The following is an 18415-nucleotide window of genomic DNA, read 5'->3' as shown; positions in this document are numbered from 1 at the left end:
TACACAATACTAGATGGCCTAAACTTCTCTGTCGGTAACATTTAGCTAACAGTTTGAACGTTTTGCCGCTGCATGAAATGGCGCTGTACGGACGTTTAGGAAGAGCAAATAAATCATGCCGGAATTAACATTGCATCTTATGGGAAAAGCGGCACGAATCATTTGCTGCTGTAATGAATATCATTGAATATCCAATTGTACTCTTGATTTTTCATCAATAAATGTAAATATAATGTGTCAGGGAATAAATAATAACCAATTAATTTCTGGCAGAATTTACTGAAAATTGTTACGGTTAGAAATTATTTACAGATATTTATGCAGGCTCCACGAATGTTGTAATACACGTGTATGTACGGCAGAATCCAGGACTGAGCTCCTTCCGGGTCTTTCTGCTGACACAGCTGCCCGGCCAAAACTGAGCATTTTGCTTACTGGGATGTTAACCCTTCGCACTCGGAACTATTTTAACACGAAAACTGAACATTTCTTCTCACCTAGAATATTTCCATTCTATACGATTTTTGTCACTTATTAATACATTATATTAATACTGAAATGTTTTGTAATTTATTTGATATAAAATAATTTGACAACGTAACAATTATTTTACATTACTGACATAGCAATATTTAGTCGAGTGCTAAGGGCTAAGAATCGAGTTTGTCACCAACCAGAAGACATCTGTTTCCAGTAGATGTTTTCGTGTTTTGCGAGCAATAGATTAGTTCTTTTTCGAACGATCCTGCTGATATTAAAGCTTGAGTAATATCGCAGAAGCGTACCTTGTGTTTACACGTAATCGCGTACACGTAGGACGACTTTAACGAGCCGACCAAAATGCTCGAGTTGTCCTATTCGAATCGATTAGACATCGACCGAGTCGTGCGAAGAATTTGAAAACGTACAGTTCAAACTAGTTAAAAATGTGACGCGAATACGTGTAAAAATGACGATGGATGAGAAAACGTAGGGGATCATTTTCGATAGGAATACGTAAATAGGACACAAGATTAAATAGATAGCGATAAATAATTGGCGAAAGGAAACGAATACGCGTACGTTGCCAAAATTAAAGTAATCTTGGGTTGAAACGACCCATGTGAAGAATAAGACCGGTCGGATTATGTCGTACGAAATAGAGGAATGGTTGGTCTAATTTCAATCTTGGTCTGTCTTCGGTTTGTTTCTCGGAGACTCCGGGCGTGGTACCGCTTGCGGAAACGGTTCTTCGATGATTTTTCAAGCGAAAATCGAATGTTGATGCGGCTGAATCGGAATCCAATTGTTCCTCGGCGTCCGCAGTTCGGTGTTCGTAATCTTGACTCGAAGAATGCCGCGATACAGGACTCGCTGGATAAATTTCAACGTGATGTCGCCCGTTGGCAGTGTTTTCGTCGCCGCACGTACTGAAGAGATTCATCTGGAAAAAAGATGGTGTGGGTTACAGGTTTTGCAAATCGATTTCAACCGTTTGCAGTAATTTAAAAAAAAAATCAAATGTAAATTAATTGTTAAGAAATTCAAAATTCTATTTATTACAAAGATGTACATCAACGTAATCACACAATACATTCAAAGTAATTACCAATTCATTAACTTTGTAATGTATGAAAACTGTGTGTAGACGTGTATACATATATTCATTGTATCCACACATTTTCTGATTAATAAATTTTTAAAATTGAAATTGATTTGCTCAACAAAGTAGAAAAACATAAAATCAAATCGAAGCCAACGTTACCTGCAGAACATCGGACAAGAATAAACGATTCCCGATTCCATTGATCCCTTTGAAGTCTGCGTCGCTGGAGAACAACTGATCCAAGCCCATTCTTTTCAAAGCAGCGGTAGCGTTAACAACAGATCGATGACTGAACTTAGGTATTTGTAATTCGAGACCGTGTCTAGGTATCAGAACTTTAAGAAGTTTATTCCATGTATCATCCCGAAAAGCTCCTTTGATCAACCTCTGTTCAAGTCGGTCCAAGGTGTCGCCAGGCGCTGCATGGCCTTGTTGGCCGGGTAACAAGAATATCGTTGAAACTAATTTACCGATACCACCTAGACCGATCGCGGTAGCATCTAAGCTTGGTTCATAACCAGCGAGTACATTCGATCGCCAAACGGTTGCCGGTACTGGGATCAATTTCCTCAATCTATGCGCGGATGATACTGCAAAATACAATTCCCCGTCTCTTCCCATAGTACTAGCCAAGCTAGTATTACAATCCGTTTGGAATACATTCGCGGAAATGGCCGCTAGAGGTGACCTCAAAGGAACAGCATTACTCTTCACAAAATCCCTGATTCTCCCACCAGTTTGTTTCCTGATTAAGAGATTGGTCCGACGCCGCGCTAGATCGCTGATGGTAGCAAAGTTCACTTCAGCAACTAGCCCTTCATAAAACTGTTGCGCCTGCTCCTTGTAGAACGGCAACAACTTCCGGATCTTCACCTTGTCCGCAAACAATTCCCGAACGAACGCCGCATTCGCGATTCCCTGGTTCCTCGCCAATCCTACAGCGTCCGTCACATTCTGGAAGATCAAATGCGGATTAAAGGTAGCTACATTGTCGAGTCCGAGAACTTCGTTCATTTGATCGGACGTCGATCCCCGCGCGCCGAGGAAGATCATCGCTAGCAAGCTGATCATTCCGAACGGCGAAAGAGCAAGCGATCTTCCAGTGCTCAGTCCCTTGTTCGCAGCTATCCAAAATTTGAATGCCAGCTCGTTGCAGAGTCTTGTGAAGTTGACGATATCGTTGCTGGCGTTTTTAGTACTGCTATCCAATCCGCCGGTGTTCTTTGAAGGATTCAGCGTGACGGTAGTCGCGGTTTGGCTCACCGGAGTCGTTTGATACTTTGTTTCAGTCTCCGCAGCGTTGGTCTCGAGCGTCGACGACGCTACCGTCGTCGTCGTCATCCTTGTGGTCGTCGATTTCGCTCCCTGTCCAATTTCCTGCACGGCAGACTTCGTCGGAGACGTTGGAGCCGTTTCGTGCAAAGTTATCCGCTGCCATTTATCATCGAGATTACCGTCGTCCGTTGCATTCATCGAACTTCCAAGTTTCTCCGTTTCATTCTTCGACGCATTGTGTGTAACATTTAATTTCAATTCGGTCACTGTGGATGGATAGATCGATTCCGTTGTCGGTTCAACGTCTACCGAGTTTGTTTTGTTAGGTACATTCGTGCTTAATGTATCAATCGTTGTACTCGGAGGATCTTTCGTCTCCTTGTTCGTTGAGATCGACGCGTCGGTAACGGTGGAATTAGCGATACTGCTGATCGTTGGACCAGCAGCGTCCACGCTGGCGTCCGTCGACGTCGACTCGCTCGTCGTCGACGTGTCGCGTACAACTTGTACTATAGACTCCGTCGATGAGACTCGATCGAGACCATCAGACTCCGTAGAAGTGGTTGCGTCGTCCTTCTTGAACGCTTCCAGAGGGGCGTCTTCGAGCTTGGCAATTCCTGAAGGCTCGGTGGTCTCGTCAGCATTTGATGTACTTTGCGACACCGGCTTCTTCGAGTCGAATAAAACACTGGACTCCTCGCTGGATACTGTAGTTGAAGGAGACACCTTGCTACTGTCCGCAACTGCATCCGTCGAAGCAGCAGCATCGGATACAGACGAATCTGTCGTTGGGATCGTCGACGTCTCTACTTGCATATCTTCCTGGTTCGTAGTGGATGCCGTCGTCTGGTCCGTCTTGAACGTCGCTGGCTCTTCAACCGGACTCAACGGCCGGGGGATCTCAACGTAAATCGTTTCGTTCGCAGGACTAGTTCGAGTCTCATTTTTACTCGTGAGACTGCCCTCTGGAGTCTGTGCCTCTGGTTTCGAAGGAGCGTCGGTGAACTCGTAGCCGGCGATAAGACCACTGGCTAACGTTTTCGGAGGAAGAAGTTCTGACGGAACGTTTGGTAAAGCTAGTGGCTCCGTGGAACGGATGTTCGACTCGGTGGAGACCGTTTCAAGCATGCTTTCAATCATCGCTATCGGGTCGCTGTTGGACGATTGTTGCTTCACGTCCGATATTTTCGACGAGGACTTGATCTCCGTCGAATTTGTCTTCACAGAATCGAGTGGTTTCACGGTAACAAGCATCGCGTTGGTCGTTGCGCCGAGTGGTCCCTTTGTAACCGCCGTTTCCGTATCAGTATTCTTCTCCAACGAAGTAGAATTTGTTGAAGACGTTGAGATGCGAGTAAAATTGACGCCTCCATCGGAATGCATCTGGTTCGTCGATGGCGCGGACGAAGAAGCTGGCGGGATGGTCCAAGTGACTTGAGCTTGGTCGACTCGCGGCAGCACCGTGGACGTTGCTCCAGCGAGCGATTCTGCCGTACGTTCCTCGTCTTCGTCAATCGTAGATAATTTAATCGGTACGTCTATCGACGATGCCGTTGCGCTTTTATATATCTCGGAACTATTTTTACGGTTCTTCTCCTCGACGTAAGAAGATTGCCCTTGGAGATCGGTAGATATAGGTAGAATAGGAGACGCGGGAATCTCCGAGACTTGACCGATCATGCTGGACAACGAGTTTATCAGCTCCATAGGCAGAGACGTGGAGGACGTTGTGATTGCTTCTTTTTCCAGCGCCGACGGTGTGCTACTTTGATCCGTGCGCGTGACAGCAGTTACCGAGGAAACAGGCGTTGTTGTAAGTAATTCGTTGGTGATAGGTTCCTCTGCTTTGCTCGAGGACGACGTGGTCGACGTGTCAGCCACCGATGTCGGTTTAGCTTCGCTCGTTGATGAATAAACTGCGGGAGTCGTTGATTCTACGCTTATTATAGATTCAGTGGATAGAATGCTCGTTTTCGTAGCATCCAGGGGAACTGTAGAGACGTTCGATGTTGCCGAATCGAGATCAGACCCGTTCGAAGCCAAACGATTGATGTTATCGTTGGAATTTCCGACGTTAGCGACGTCGTTCGTTGGCAAGATTTCGGTAATCTTCTGGAAAACGGGACTCTGAGTGGTACTACGCCATAGTTGTGGTTTCTGTTCAGTTGTTATAACGGCCACAGGTATCATGAATTTTTCTGTGGGAGTGTAGGCGGTGGTAGTTGGAGTAGAACGAATAATTGAAGTCGTTTGTTTCGTTCTATCCCCGCCGAATCCCTGAGGAATTTTATCCTCCTTTGTCTCCGAAAACTTGATACCGTTATCCGTTGTTGTAAACGCTGTTGCGAACGTACTGTCGACAGTGTAATCGTTTCGAACGGTTGTCGAGGTTGGAGTTGTTGTAGATCGTTCAACGTAAGCAGTGTCGTCGGTGATGTTTCCGTGCTTATCACCACCCAAAAGAGCAGGTAGAATGTTGCTCCATTCGACGTTCGCTGTTTCCGGCACCGGATTCGACATCGTTCCCATTAACGTTGGAGGCTTGTTCATTGCACTCTTCAACACGTTCTGCACTTTCTCCACGACATCCATCACCTGCGAACCGAGTACTAACATGTATAATATAAATGATTTTGCTGCTTGCTAGACTCTAATGTGAGGAAGGTAAAAGCACCAATAGTTGACCAGTTAGTAACACTTCTCTGCGTGAAACATAGTAAATGCCTTTTATCCTTTATGCATTTACAGCAAGATTGAGTAGACAAAGCTCAAAATTGCTGGGAAATTTTAAAAATTGAAGATGTCAATAACTTTCAATTTAGTTTCTATTTCTTGCAATCGATGCAGACAATTTTTATTTTGCATAAAGATCCGCAGTCCATGTATTAAATAATGAGACTCCATGCAAGAAAATGCTGTTCGAACTTCTTACATCGTGTAACGATGCTAACTTTCTTCACTTTCTTTATTTTTGAAAATACAATAATTGTGTCAGAAGTTGGCCATCCTTGAAAACGAGAAAACCTGTAATTGGCTGCCAATTATGTAACAGTATTTTTAAATTCTTCGAATGCCTCATTGTTTTAAATTACGCCAACTCATTTTTGTCGTAGATGCTTAAAATCCGCTGTCTATTAATTAACGTGAAGAAACATTATCTTTCACGTTTTCCTGAAAAATGGTCAGGTGATACGAGTTCAATTACCGGTGCCTTTACCTTGGACAATGTTTAGCCGTACACCCGTCAGTTTACAGACCTTTTTCCCACCGGTGAGTATGTCCTCAGCTTTCTGAGGTTCCTGAACACCTATATTCGAATGATCCGGTCCTCCGCTAGCGATCAAAGCTTGAATTTCTTGCGGAGTCATTTGTTTCGTGATCATGTCGCCTCTGTCGTTGTAAGTGTAAAACTTAAACGCATCGGGCTTCAGCAAATTGGCAGGGGAAGGTGGCAAACGATACAACAACTTAACGTCGTTCACCACCGACGGTCTATCGCTGCTTCCACCTTTTCTTCTTGCCGCGTGATCGTTGCCGTTTCTTTCGCTGTTTCGTCTAGTTTCCGCGAAGACCGACACTGGCGAGATCGCGCTGGAAATAATCACACACCGTAATTTGAACCATTCGATAATTAAAAATCGTTACGCAACGCTTTTCTATATTGTTCTATGTTACTCCGATATTGATGTGTAAGATTTAGGATTTATCGCACGCCTCTAAGCGCTTTCGATACCCTTTGATTTCGGCTTCCGGTGCAGGTGCTCGCCGAAAGACTCCTGATCTGACAGCGCGAAGCTATTATTTTTATTTGCAATATACAGTCTTCTCTCTCATAATGTTTTACCATTATTAGCGTTGAACCTTTACCAACGGATTGGTGAAATTTTTCTGATTAAAACGAGACCAAACACGATAGAATTGCGATCATATTCATCTCGCGCGAGATCGTTTCTTTTTTCCGCCGCATTTAATCGTTCTCACGATCCCGAACCTATTCTTCTCTTTCGCCTGATTAGTTTTATCGTGCAGAATCGAATAGTTTCCCACACACCGTGGCAAAACGAAACAACGAGATACTGACCTAGATTTAAGAAATTTCCTAGACGGTAGAGCCACAGTGTTCTCTGGAAACGGCACAGCCATGCTCAAATTCAAACAGCACATCCACATCACGAATGCCGCCGATGTTACGTAAAACCATTCCGAATGCATACTTGCTTCTCCTTTTGAATAATCTGGAAGAAAATTGAGAACGTTGCATAGCAGATTCAGACGGATATGAAACTCGTAACGAGACACGATGTCGGACGAGAGTGAAGAAAGAAAGGAGAAAGATAGGAAGGAAGGAAGGAAAAAAGAAAGGAAAGAAGAGAGGAAAGAAGGAAGCGAGGAAAGAAGAAAGTGAGGAAGGCAGGACGAACGACAGAAAAGAAAGAAAAACTCGAGAGTCTAGTTTTCTTCTTTTCGGTTAACGACCCTTCGATCCCTTGCTACCCCCTTACGGACGACGCGACGATCGCCTTAACGTGTCGACCGGTTTTCCATCGAGTTGTAAATCGTTCAGCAAATGCGCCGAGCACGTTCAGCTGTGGATACTGAACAAATTTTCTTAGGAAAACGGTCTCCGATCAATGCGTATAACAAATTCCATCGATGCACTGTGCTCCATTAATATTCGGACGCTCTCAAAACAAACGATAACTTTTTAAATATCGGACTATACGATTTGCACTTTTTTCGAAAGCTAGAGCAATTAGTTTGCTACGGGATGTAAAAGCAAATTTTTTCAGAAATTGCAATTGTTCGGTATCGTAGAGGAAATACTAAAAGTTGCATTTTACAACTTTTTTATATGGGCCTATATTGAAAATTTGAAAGATACGTTTCGTTGCAAATTAAAAGGAATTTCTTTTCAATGTAACAACAAATGTTCCGGTAATTTTCAGTACGAACACCATAGACTTTTGTAGTGACTCACACGTTAATATTCGGACGCTCTCAAAACGAACGATAACTTTTTTAATATCGGACTATACGATTTGCACATTTTTCGGAAGCTAGAGCAATTAGTTTGCTACAGGATGCGAAGAGAAATTTTATCCAAAAATTTTTTTCACATTGCGTAGCAAACCAATTGTTCCAGCTTCTCCAAAAAGTTCAAATCGTATGGTGTAATTAAACCCTTTACAGTCGAGTGGTGACTCGGAGGCGTCAATAATATAATTAGACTGCGGATCTTTATGGAAAATAAAAAATGCATTGATTGCAAGACACAGGAGCCAAATAACAATTTCATTCTTCGTTTAATTATCTTATTAAGGTGAAACTAATACACTGGTGACCTTAAATCCTTTTAATACCTCCACTGTTTTAAATTGTACGTACCCATTTTTGTCATAAATGCATAAAACCCGCAGTTTACTAATAATTCTCATATTTGTTGCATTATTAAATTTATTATGTTATTTGAATAAACTACTGAGAATATTGTACGAGATATTATATCAGTTTTATATCGATTAAATGAAGAAAATCATATGAATTAGAATAGCTCCGAGTGCATCGTCTTTTTAAGAGTGTCCGAATACTAGTGGGAGTCACTGTATATACAATATACATATTTCTAAGCAATCTATTATTACGTAAAACAGCAGAAAACGAAATAGAGTGGACCAGAGTGGAACGGACGATGGCAAATATTAAGTTCGGGTTAGATAAATAGGAACGAAAGAAATTCATTTCTGAACAAGTTCGTCGAAGTTTTACGAATAATGAGGAAAATCATTTCACTGATAGATACCTCGTAAGTCTCGAATAAATCGCGTCAACGAAAGAGGAACATGTGTCTGCCGGAGAAAATGAACGGTTGCGCTTTTACGCGCACTGCCACTTGTTTAACTATTTTTCCCTCTTCTAGTTGTTTGTCTCTGTTTACCTATCAAGAATCTAGTTAACGAGAAATGATGCCGGAAGCGATCTTTCACCAACCGAACGGTATGAAAACGATGTCGTCGACGAGTTCACCCAGGATAGACGACCGAATGAATCGATAATTGACAAGCGGTCAGTTTGTTCCTTTTCTCTTGGCTGTTTCCGTTTATTCCCTTTTATATAGATATACAGCTGTATACGTATATTATGTACATATACGTATGTATATGTATATATATGTATACACGAATGAGGCGTACGGGTTGCAACAAAATCTGTGCGCGTGTGCGTGTGTGTCCTTTTGAAAAGTACGTTTGCGAGAGCGCGCGCCGCCCTTCTGCTCGTTCGTCTTTTCCGTACCACCTGTCGTTTCTACTGTCTCCTACCTTGGATGAGCGCAAACTGCCTGGCCGAATCCTTCGTTCAGACGAGTGCATCGGACTGAGAAAGAGAAGCGGGAGTAGAAGGGGAAACGTGGCTCTTCGTTCTTTTCGAACGAAAAGATGGAGAAAGGGTGAACCTGGAGAGTCGAGATGTTGGTCGGTACGGTTTACAGACACACCGGCGCAGCGGGGGGACAGACGGATGTCGGAATACATGGGAATATATATATCGGGAGAAAAGAGAAGGAGAGGAAACGAAAGAAAAGGAAAGGAAGAAGGGATAGTATGAGGTCGAAGGACCAGCCGTAGAACTAACCGAAGCGAATAAAAGGAGATGAAAACGAAGAATGCAGAGAGAAACTGTACGAATAGAACGGTATGTGTACCATATTTCGGACCGTGCCACGGTGTAACGACGATCCGAGAATTTTACATCTTGTTCGCTGTTCGAGATTTTATGCATGCTCATGTTCACACGCGAACAATTCTTCTCTGCACGACTCACGAGCTGATACTTTACATCGGCGCGACGCACAGTGCGGCAAAGTGTTGAATTTTGTCGATGGAACTCGGATAGAGCGATGATTCTTTTCTTAAATTAATGCTGAACTATTGCAGAATATGGGAAAATAAAAAGATTATGATCATTTCAACGGAACATTATGATTTCATTCGTTTCCTTCACACAAATCGATTTCTTTCAAAATCTTAAGGTAGTAGACAAATTTTGCGACAGGATTTTTCTTGTAATTCTGCAAGTTTAACACAGATTTTCAAAGTTAAATAACGTTCCTACCACGATCTCTATTTTTCCCATATTCTGCAATATTTCAGCTTTACTTTTTTACAAAATCTAATAATTAGATAATTTTGAAAAATGTGCGAAGCACAATGGGCTGGATCGAGAAATTTTCAGTAAACTTCATTAAAAAATTATGCCTATCATAGACAATTATCATAATAAATATACTATAGTTTTTGTAACAATGTTTTGCAACCAACTGGAGCGAAATAGAAATTGATTTAATACGTTTAATAGGTCGAAAATAATATAACAGTGTTTTTAAATTCTTCTAATATTTTTACTGTTTACTGTAGAAAAAAAACGGCGATGAAGGATTGAACAGGATCATCAAAATATCGCGGAGAAGAAGAACATTTTTTCGAGTGTCATACATAGATTCTAAAGTGTTCAATTCTAAAATTAATTCTTCAATGAATTAGACATCGATTTGACAAAGTTCATTGCTCGATAAAATGTCACTGAAAATCTTCGATCCAGCCGACTGTGCGGCGCGACGCTGCGCTAGTCCCGACAACCACATAATTGGACAAACGAGAATAATGTCGATCGTGTAAAATGAAAAGGGAAGATAATCGAATCGATCCTTTTCGAATACGATTTTACTATAGATAGAACGTTGACGATTAACGGCGATTAACGGTACATCGACCGAATAAATCGCCTTCTTGACGGCACGTTCTGGATAGCGCGCGTTCTTGCGTCTTGTCGCAAGAAATTTCGAGGAGATTCGATCGATCAACGTACATTATTATTACCGCAGGTTCAACTATAATACGATGGAAAAAGGAACGGAACAAAGACGTCGCGTCGTCGCCGCTATTCTTCCATATTTTCCCATAGATACATACGCGCAGTACATATAATACATACATAAGTAAAGTTTGGAACACGTACGAACGATTAACGGTATTCGTTTATTCTAGTTCCCTTTCCACTTTATCTTTCGACCGATTCGAGAAATATTTGGGCAGCATGTTCTGCCGAGGAATTGCGCGTGGCGTCGTGCGCAAGAAAAACACAAGAAGACTCCGTTAGGAGGTTCTTCGAGACCAATCGCTTATACGAGGTCATTTTAAGTAACGTTATCTTTTGACGTCGTTGGTCGCCTATAAAGCAGAAGTTGTATACTTGTCTGGTCGCTGTAAAAAAGAAAAATGAACTCGCGAACTTTACAAATGTAACGATTAAACTAATAACCACGATATAGGGTCATCGATGTACGTATAGTTGACATCCGAAGTAACTTGAAGCAGGACACGAAGGATGCGTGAAGTGTGAATCGATCCGTACGACTCTAAACTGTCGTCACATTTGACTCTTCGTCGGAAAATAAAAACAAATAGAACACGAGCGAAGAGAAGCTTTTAAAAAATAAACTGAAATAGACGTTGGCTCGCAGGTAACTGTAGACACTATGGAGGCATGTCTGAAACATTTTGAAGATGGTAGTACGCGTTTCATCGATGGAAGCCAATACGAGGGCACTTGGAATGCAGTTGGCATGGATGGAATCGGCACATACATTTTCCCACATAGTTAGTACAATTTGCAAAAAGTGGCATGGCGAAGTCGCTTCGCGAACGACTTCTCGTAACCTTTTGCGTCTCTCTCTCTCTCTCTTTCTCTCTTTCTCTCCCCTCTCTCTCCGAAGAAGAAGAAGAAGAGGAAAAAGAATAACAAAAGGACAAAAAGAATAGTTTGAGCGATCGGTTTCAGGGGTGCGAAAGAAATGGCGAAAAGAGTTTTCTGACGAAAGAAATTCGAATAAATAAGTTTCGCGAGCATCTACGAAAGAAACGAGGACAAGAAGGAGGTGTACGCAAGCTGCTGGCCAACGCCAGTAATTGTGTCTACGAACGTATATATGTACTATCGTATGTACTGGTTTTGAGCACGACATCGAGCATTTCTCGCGCGTAAGTCGACGCGTACCGTTACACGACCATTTTGGTTGCTTCGTATTCTAGAGTTTGTACGTGTTTTTCATTTACCCGAGGCCATCACGGGATACTGGTTTCAAAATATATACGTATACGCCGTATGTATCGTACGTAGACAATTGTATGTATGCACGTTCGAAATTGGAGAATATTCTTCTTTTCTTACTGTTGGTTCCTCTTCCATCAAATTAAATCGAGACGACCCGCGTTTCTTTGCCCGAAATAGATACAAAGTTTCAAGGAGACTTCCGCGATGACACGTTTCACGGGCACGGCAGCGTTTATTGGCCGCGTGGTCAAAGGATGGACGGTGTGTGGTCTCGCGGTGAATGCACACAGAACCGATACGTCTTCGCGGACGATTTAATTTTCCTGAAAGATGGATGGAAATACTGTCAATTTCCCGATAGACGGTCGGTAAACCATAATTGCAAAGTCGTTCGCGGGGTACTCTCCTTTCCAGGATTGCAAGGGTGAAGGAATACGCGTTCTCGTTTCTCAAAAGCACTAGATAAAAGATCAATCTAGACCTGGTAGTTCCAACTTGTAGCTCGCGAGTCATACGCGGCGCATTCCCCGCTTAGGTTCTACCCCCACTATTAGACTTCATCGTTGCCGTAGAACAGGGAGTTCCAACTTGTTCCCCTCCGAGAACCGCAAGGTCCCCACCATTAGTCACACCTCTTCCCTCTAATACAGGGGTGGACATTTTTTGTATCAATTGAGACAAGACTGTCCCCACCATAACGCCCAGTGTCTCCCACCAGCATCTGTCGTTACCATGGAGGAAGGGGCATTTCGTCTGTTCCTTTCGTACGTCCGAATAGTGGGAGACGTTGGTACACACTGAGAAGAGGGGAAAGAAGCGATGTACGGCCCGCGGGCCACCAGTTGCCCGGTTCTAGACCGCTGTCTCCCTCAAAAGTCCTACTTTTACGTTTACGAGGCGTAATTTGCATTATTCGACAGAATGTAACTATTGTAAAGCTGCCGAATAATGCAAATTACGCGTCATAAACGTAAAAGTATGACTAATGTGGGAGACAGCGGTCTAGATTGATCCTTTATCTAGCGTTTTTAACTACTGAAGAACCCCATCTTTGCACTCTTGCAATCATGGAAAGGAGAACACCCCCTTAAAAGACGCAACTTCCCGTCCATTAGTCACCGGACACACTTCTTGTTCTTATATTATAATTATTCTTAAATTTTCTAATTTTTAAAATTTAATGTCATGATCATCCCACAATTTCTCAATCTCTTTTTTCCAACATTTATTCAAATAGTACATGTATATATTTAATTTTGCACTCGAATATTTTCGTATAATAGCTACATCTATATAAGAAAAATGAAATAATAAAATGAAGCTGCAAGCTTGCATTCTTTAATTACCATTTTGTTGAAGACAAGTAAGCATCCGGTGATTTAGGGACGGGAGTGTACGTGTATGTATTTATGTATAAACCTTCCGCTTCCAGATTCTATCTATGTCTGAAATATGGATTACGCCCAGCTGGAGCTACTTTGAGTACTAACAACGAAAAGAAAATTATGTTGCCGTCGGGCTGTTACGATTCGGGGATTGGAATATTCGATCCCTCTACGCATTGTATTGTGTCTTATCGAAATCCGAGAAAGGTAAAATCCGATAACGTGCACAGACAAAAGAAATGAAAACGTACAAATGAAATCTCGTAGGTAGTGAAAATACCGACCACGAAGATGGCTCGATGGATAAAAGACAACTGTCGAAAAGCTTGGACAGAACCGACTGGACATCGCCCGGATCTTCACGAATGTTGGTTTCCTCAGGGACCAGACGACCCGAACGTTCACCTTCTCTCGTCGTTGTTACCATTTTCGAAATGTTCGTCCGAATCTTGGTGGAAAAGGTATAAAATTGCAAACGATAAGCGATACTTATATACCAGATTTTCTCGGTGTCCTGGAATTGTTACTTACTCGCTTCTACAGGTTGACAGCGTTTCGACGTGATAGTGTTCGTAAAACGGAAGATCATTGTCGCGATCTGTGTATCCCCGCCGAAGCACCGATCCCGAATAAATATTGTCGAACGGAATCCGATCTTTAGGTTTGGAAACACGCCGCGTCTACGCTACTCGGACAGTTCCTTTCGGATACAGAATTCCATAAGTTCCAGATATCTCGGTAACGCGTAAATGAAGTTGCGTAGTCGTAGTGTGAAGTAACATTGAAAATCGTTTATTATTTAATGACAACTTGTCTGTGCTCCGTTACATTATCGGCGGCTTGCGTCCGTTGATGTACTCGATATACTATCGATAATTTCTTTGGCACGCATTCGGTGGTTTTACACGCTATAACATCCAAAGTCACGTAGACTTCGTGCGTCCCGCTTCCTTCGGAAACTTTGATCGATACCGGAGTGGTCAAGTTACCGGTTCGTACTTGTGCGATCCAATCGCTCGCTGACAAGTTCACGGACCATCTCTGAGGCGCTTCCGTGTTCAAGTATAAACGATCGTCGGAGAAGATCACATCGAACGTGATATTCAATTCACCCCCCATCTCGCTTATCGTCGTGTCGAAGAAACACACGCTTTCCGGATCGCCTTTTCCAGTTACGAGAACGTCTATAGGCAACTAAAACATGAAAATGCTTGGATACATGGACGTACTATGGTTGTTGTTGTCGCGCTTGAATGTACACTCTGTCCATAAATCACCGGACACTTACTTGTCTTCAATAAAATGGTAATTAAAGAATACAATCTTCCAGCTTGATTTTATTGCTTTATTTTGATTAGATGTAGCTGTTGTACGATAATATTCGAATGCAAAATTAAATATATACATATACTATTTACTATTTGGAAAGCAATTACCCCATTTAAATTTTAAAAATTAGAAAATATAAGAATCATAATTTACATGTTGTCTACATTCGAAAAAATTAGTTAGTTTTATGTTATAACATAGATCCTTTAATAACAAAAAATCATCTGCATCCAAATTTGAATAACTGTCCGGTGACTTAGTATAATCGTAGTACTACAGCTTGTGTATTATAGCTTACCACAGCGATGCTATTGTTTCTGGCGTCGACCACTTTGATGGCATGATTATTCGTATCAGCAACGTATAAAAGATCCCCATTCGCACTGACCGCGAGGCCACTGGGTTCGTCAAACTGTGTAAAGACACGACGAAAATTATTATAGAAAAGTATTATAGAAAACGAGAAGTTCTCATGCTCGATACAACGTACCGAAAACAGTTCGTTCGGTTTTCCGTCGCCGTAGATGGTGTTACAGCAACCTGTGCTTACATCGATCCTCTTGATCTTGTGATTGTACGTGTCGGCTATATAGATAACATTGTCTTTCGAGTGCCACGTTATCCCCAGCGGATGTTGAAGCTTAACGGCGTTTCGAACACCATCGGAATCCCCGTAATCGTGTAAATCCTGCGACACGGGGACACAGTTACCGTGACCAACAAGATTCAGAGATATCGTTACGTTACCAAACTAATTCTCGATTCAATTACGTTTCCTTACTCCGACACGTTATATTTTGTATTGAAACTAACCGCCGGATTTCTGTTTGCTCCACAAACACCAGAAACTCGTCCATCCTTTAAATCTACGGATCTGATAGCGCTGCTTTCGCTATCGGCGAAGAAGGCGAGTTTACGATCCTGCACGATGACCAATCCAGACGGTTGTGCTAAACCAGCCGCGTGAGGATACGTGTTGTTGCGATTCTCCTCCCTGCCGCTTCCGACGACCGCAACGCAGGTGTTTGCTTTGTACTCTCTAGAAAAATTAAGGTGTTAAACACTTCCAGTCTTTTACAAATTATATCAGTGAAAGAAAGAAATTGTATTTTGTTTTAACTCTGTATTTAAAGCTAAAACACCTTGATTACCTGTTTTTCCACCAAACACAGTCTTCCAGAAAAAGCGCCCAAATCTGATGCGTACCCGCCATTGCGATTAATAACACGGGCACGGATTTCTCTGCGTACTCGTGTCTATAAAGCGAGATGTCCCACGGAGAAGACAAAGCTTGATCCCTACCAGTTTTACCTCCAACGTAATCGTGGCCTTGGAGACCCGTACCAGCGATCGTACTTACAATTTTCTCTGTCAGATCTATCTACAAACGTTGCTGCGTATAATTTGTTGCATTCGAATATGCGGACGCCTCGACAACAGCTAATTTAATAACTATTTACCTTTCTGATCGCATGATTTTCATTATCGGCAACGTAAATTGTAGAACCGAATATGCACACACCCTGTGGGGCGTTGAATCTAGCATCTTCCAAGTTTCCGTCGCGAAACCCTGCATCAGGACCACCGATAACGTGTTCCACGTTTCCAGTTACATCTGCGACTAAAATTCTGTTGTTGCCTGTATCCGATATTACCAAACATTCTCCTTGCTCTTTGCGAAAAGTCTCTACTTTACTGGGAAACAAAAGGGTTTTGTTTCCCCTGGAAGGCAGCAAATGTTTTGCCAGTTGCAGAGGAAGATTGCTGTTTGATATCTGACGTAACGACTTGAAGTACGTTAACGCAATGCTCGTGTATAGAAGCAATTCTTCTTTATGACCTTCTCCTACAAAGACTGCCAACGGTTCCCCTCTAGGCCCTGCAACAGGTAAAATACAGTCTTTGCGTTTTAATACATGCAATCGTATCGATTTTACTGTTACCTATCATCACTAATGTCGGCCAACAACAAATTCCTAGATTTTGCCATACCGACAGAGACGTATCGTTCACAACAGGGTGTGTTATGTTGTATCTCTGAATTGCTGCCAAGAGTCTCTTCGAATCGCGTTCATTGGAAAACTTTGCGCTGTGCACCCCAATCTGAAAACAAACGTTTATCAGTCTATTCCCTAATGTAAGACCGATCGGATATGTAAAAAATGATAATTCGTATCAACTAACAACAACAAGACCATCCGTGATCGAAAATTGCTTTTCGAGGAGATTTAAATCTGGCAACACGTGCATACAATTAATGCAACAATAAGTAAAAAAATCCAGAACGATTAGCTTGTCAGCCAGATGTCCGTACACCGACAATCCCTCTGCGACGTTGAACCATTCTAGCCCTGATATATTTTAAAAGAAGTAAATCTTTTGAAAATTGCCTTTACTCATCTTCTGTATGGTTCAAATTTTTGCAATGACGAATGAAACAACCGAAATAAAGAATGGTACTCTTTCGGAACAATAAAAGAATCCAGGGAGAAAAGGGGACTATTTAATCTTCTTCCGTGGATAAACCATAACGTTGATATAAATTCTTGACAGTAGTTCTATTCGCTACAGCTATCGCACCTACAAGTGCCTGAGTTGCATCTCTGATATCGTTATACTTGTGTAATAAGTCCATGATTTCTTTACTGGATGGAAATTCTTTTTCATGGTTCCTTAAACTGGATAATTCGTTATCGAGAACTTTTTCGAATTCTACGAGTTCGCGATACTCATGTACTTCTTCTTCCGTAAGAGGCATACTCGAATTCGAATTCAATAATGAATTCGAACTCGATCTGCTACTGCTTTTCTGAGGTGGTTCGTTGGATTCGTTACACTCTTCGCTGCACGACATTAATGCAATCACAATTTATTTTTCACCTAACGAAAATCAAAGCGAACCATTAAAATCTACCGAGAATCTCGAACACGCATACACGTTATTTAGAACACACGTCTACATAAACACATTTAACTACAGTATAAGCGTCAATTGATGAATTGTTATGTAAAAACGCCGACACATGATTTGTTGATTACAGATCGTTTGAATTCAATCACACGTATGTGTGTGTGTTTGTGTGTGGGTATGGGTGTGTATGTATGTACATCTGAGATGACGCGAACAAATTTTATTTTTCTAGATACTACATGAAAACAAAAACCGTGTAATAACCTGTTTGAAAATCAGTAATACGAAACCCTTTTCCCGTGTACGTTTTGATATGCTTTAATACTAGCTCCTCTCGTTCCTGCTTGTCGGCGCACAATTCCACATTACGACGATTTTCTATACAAGTTTGCGTTAATTCTTCTACGATGTCTCGCACGTTCATGTTGCTTTTATTTTGGCACACCCTCAACAATAACAATCGACTGAACGCAATAATATTGAATAATATGTATATCTATGTATATATATATATATAAAAAGTTACTAATTTTGGAAGACCCAAGTATTCATATATGTATTTACACACAATACGTAAGTAGAATTGTAAACGAGACGAACTAAGTTTTCTAAAAGTAGGGGGAAGAATGCATGTAAATTACGTATATGTATATATACGCATGTATATACACGCTACATTATGCAAATGCATCATGGAAGAAGGTCGAATTTTCAATGTATTTTAATCGCACCAATCGTGCACATATTTATAAATTCGGCTTAACAATACCGATTAATTAAGTATACTCTCCGAGCCTCATAAGTTGTTTCCCGGCAGGAATT

General features: G+C 41.7%; 3 protein-coding genes across 10 annotated transcripts; 1 reads left to right on the top strand and 2 right to left on the bottom strand.

Annotated features, from left to right (window-relative positions):
- Positions 1–241: 241 nt before the first annotated feature.
- On the bottom strand, positions 242–14081 carry LOC143216098 (uncharacterized). 6 transcript variants are annotated; one of them, XM_076438870.1, is made up of 6 exons: positions 13638–13984; positions 12086–12291; positions 6942–7095; positions 6118–6451; positions 1745–5455; positions 242–1423 (listed from the first exon to the last, which is right to left on the bottom strand). In XM_076438870.1, exons 3-6 carry the CDS (start codon positions 7070–7072, stop codon positions 1073–1075), a joined length of 4527 nt encoding a protein of 1508 aa, XP_076294985.1. In that variant the 5' UTR covers positions 7073–7095; positions 12086–12291; positions 13638–13984; the 3' UTR covers positions 242–1072. The 6 variants fall into 6 exon arrangements, with proteins under 6 accessions (XP_076294985.1, XP_076294983.1, XP_076294984.1 ...); XM_076438868.1 differs by lacking the exon at positions 12086–12291 and having other exon boundaries at positions 13885–14081; XM_076438869.1 differs by lacking the exons at positions 12086–12291; positions 13638–13984 and adding an exon at positions 8661–10432.
- LOC143216125 (MORN repeat-containing protein 5) lies at positions 8549–16785 on the top strand. 3 transcript variants are annotated; one of them, XM_076438939.1, is made up of 6 exons: positions 8549–9550; positions 11379–11514; positions 12146–12332; positions 13401–13560; positions 13621–13814; positions 13897–16785. In XM_076438939.1, the coding sequence occupies exons 1-6, from the start codon at positions 9509–9511 to the stop codon at positions 14012–14014; spliced, it is 837 nt and encodes a 278-aa protein (XP_076295054.1). In that variant the 5' UTR covers positions 8549–9508; the 3' UTR covers positions 14015–16785. The 3 variants fall into 3 exon arrangements, with proteins under 3 accessions (XP_076295054.1, XP_076295056.1, XP_076295055.1); XM_076438941.1 differs by having other exon boundaries at positions 8550–9550; positions 11187–11514; XM_076438940.1 differs by having other exon boundaries at positions 8550–9550; positions 10740–11514.
- Positions 14123–18222, bottom strand: LOC143216110 (NHL repeat-containing protein 2). Its single transcript, XM_076438903.1, has 9 exons — positions 17858–18222; positions 16867–17033; positions 16626–16785; positions 16143–16561; positions 15834–16063; positions 15496–15721; positions 15173–15370; positions 14981–15094; positions 14123–14547 (listed from the first exon to the last, which is right to left on the bottom strand). Exons 1-9 carry the CDS (start codon positions 18015–18017, stop codon positions 14149–14151), a joined length of 2073 nt encoding a protein of 690 aa, XP_076295018.1. The 5' UTR covers positions 18018–18222; the 3' UTR covers positions 14123–14148.
- Positions 18223–18415: the final 193 nt, after the last annotated feature.

This window comes from Lasioglossum baleicum, chromosome 15 (assembly GCF_051020765.1).
Source record: "Lasioglossum baleicum chromosome 15, iyLasBale1, whole genome shotgun sequence".
Taxonomy (NCBI): domain Eukaryota; kingdom Metazoa; phylum Arthropoda; class Insecta; order Hymenoptera; family Halictidae; genus Lasioglossum; species Lasioglossum baleicum.
The sequence above is the reverse complement of the archived record's forward strand: the minus strand, read 5'-3'. Positions and strand labels throughout refer to the sequence as shown.

What these genes read in the sequence shown, in the direction of transcription:
- LOC143216110 (XM_076438903.1), bottom strand. Translation starts at nt 18,017, where the DNA reads ATGAACGTGCGAGACATCGTAGAAGAATTAACGCAAACTTGTATAGAA. An exon ending in TATTACTGATTTTCAAACAG is followed by an intron (nt 17,034 to 17,857) that starts GTTATTACACGG and finishes AAAATATATCAG; the next exon opens with GGCTAGAATGGTTCAACGTC. An exon ending in GAGCAAACAGAAATCCGGCG is followed by an intron (nt 15,371 to 15,495) that starts GTTAGTTTCAAT and finishes CCCGTGTCGCAG; the next exon opens with GATTTACACGATTACGGGGA.
- LOC143216098 (XM_076438868.1), bottom strand. Translation starts at nt 13,942, where the DNA reads ATGATCTTCCGTTTTACGAACACTATCACGTCGAAACGCTGTCAACCT. An exon ending in AGGAAATTTCTTAAATCTAG is followed by an intron (nt 6,452 to 6,941) that starts GTCAGTATCTCG and finishes GATTATTTCCAG; the next exon opens with CGCGATCTCGCCAGTGTCGG. An exon ending in TCTTGTCCGATGTTCTGCAG is followed by an intron (nt 1,424 to 1,744) that starts GTAACGTTGGCT and finishes TCTTTTTTCCAG; the next exon opens with ATGAATCTCTTCAGTACGTG.
- LOC143216125 (XM_076438939.1), top strand. Translation starts at nt 9,509, where the DNA reads ATGAAAACGAAGAATGCAGAGAGAAACTGTACGAATAGAACG. An exon ending in CACATACATTTTCCCACATA is followed by an intron (nt 11,515 to 12,145) that starts GTTAGTACAATT and finishes TGCCCGAAATAG; the next exon opens with ATACAAAGTTTCAAGGAGAC. An exon ending in TGTCAATTTCCCGATAGACG is followed by an intron (nt 12,333 to 13,400) that starts GTCGGTAAACCA and finishes TTCCGCTTCCAG; the next exon opens with ATTCTATCTATGTCTGAAAT.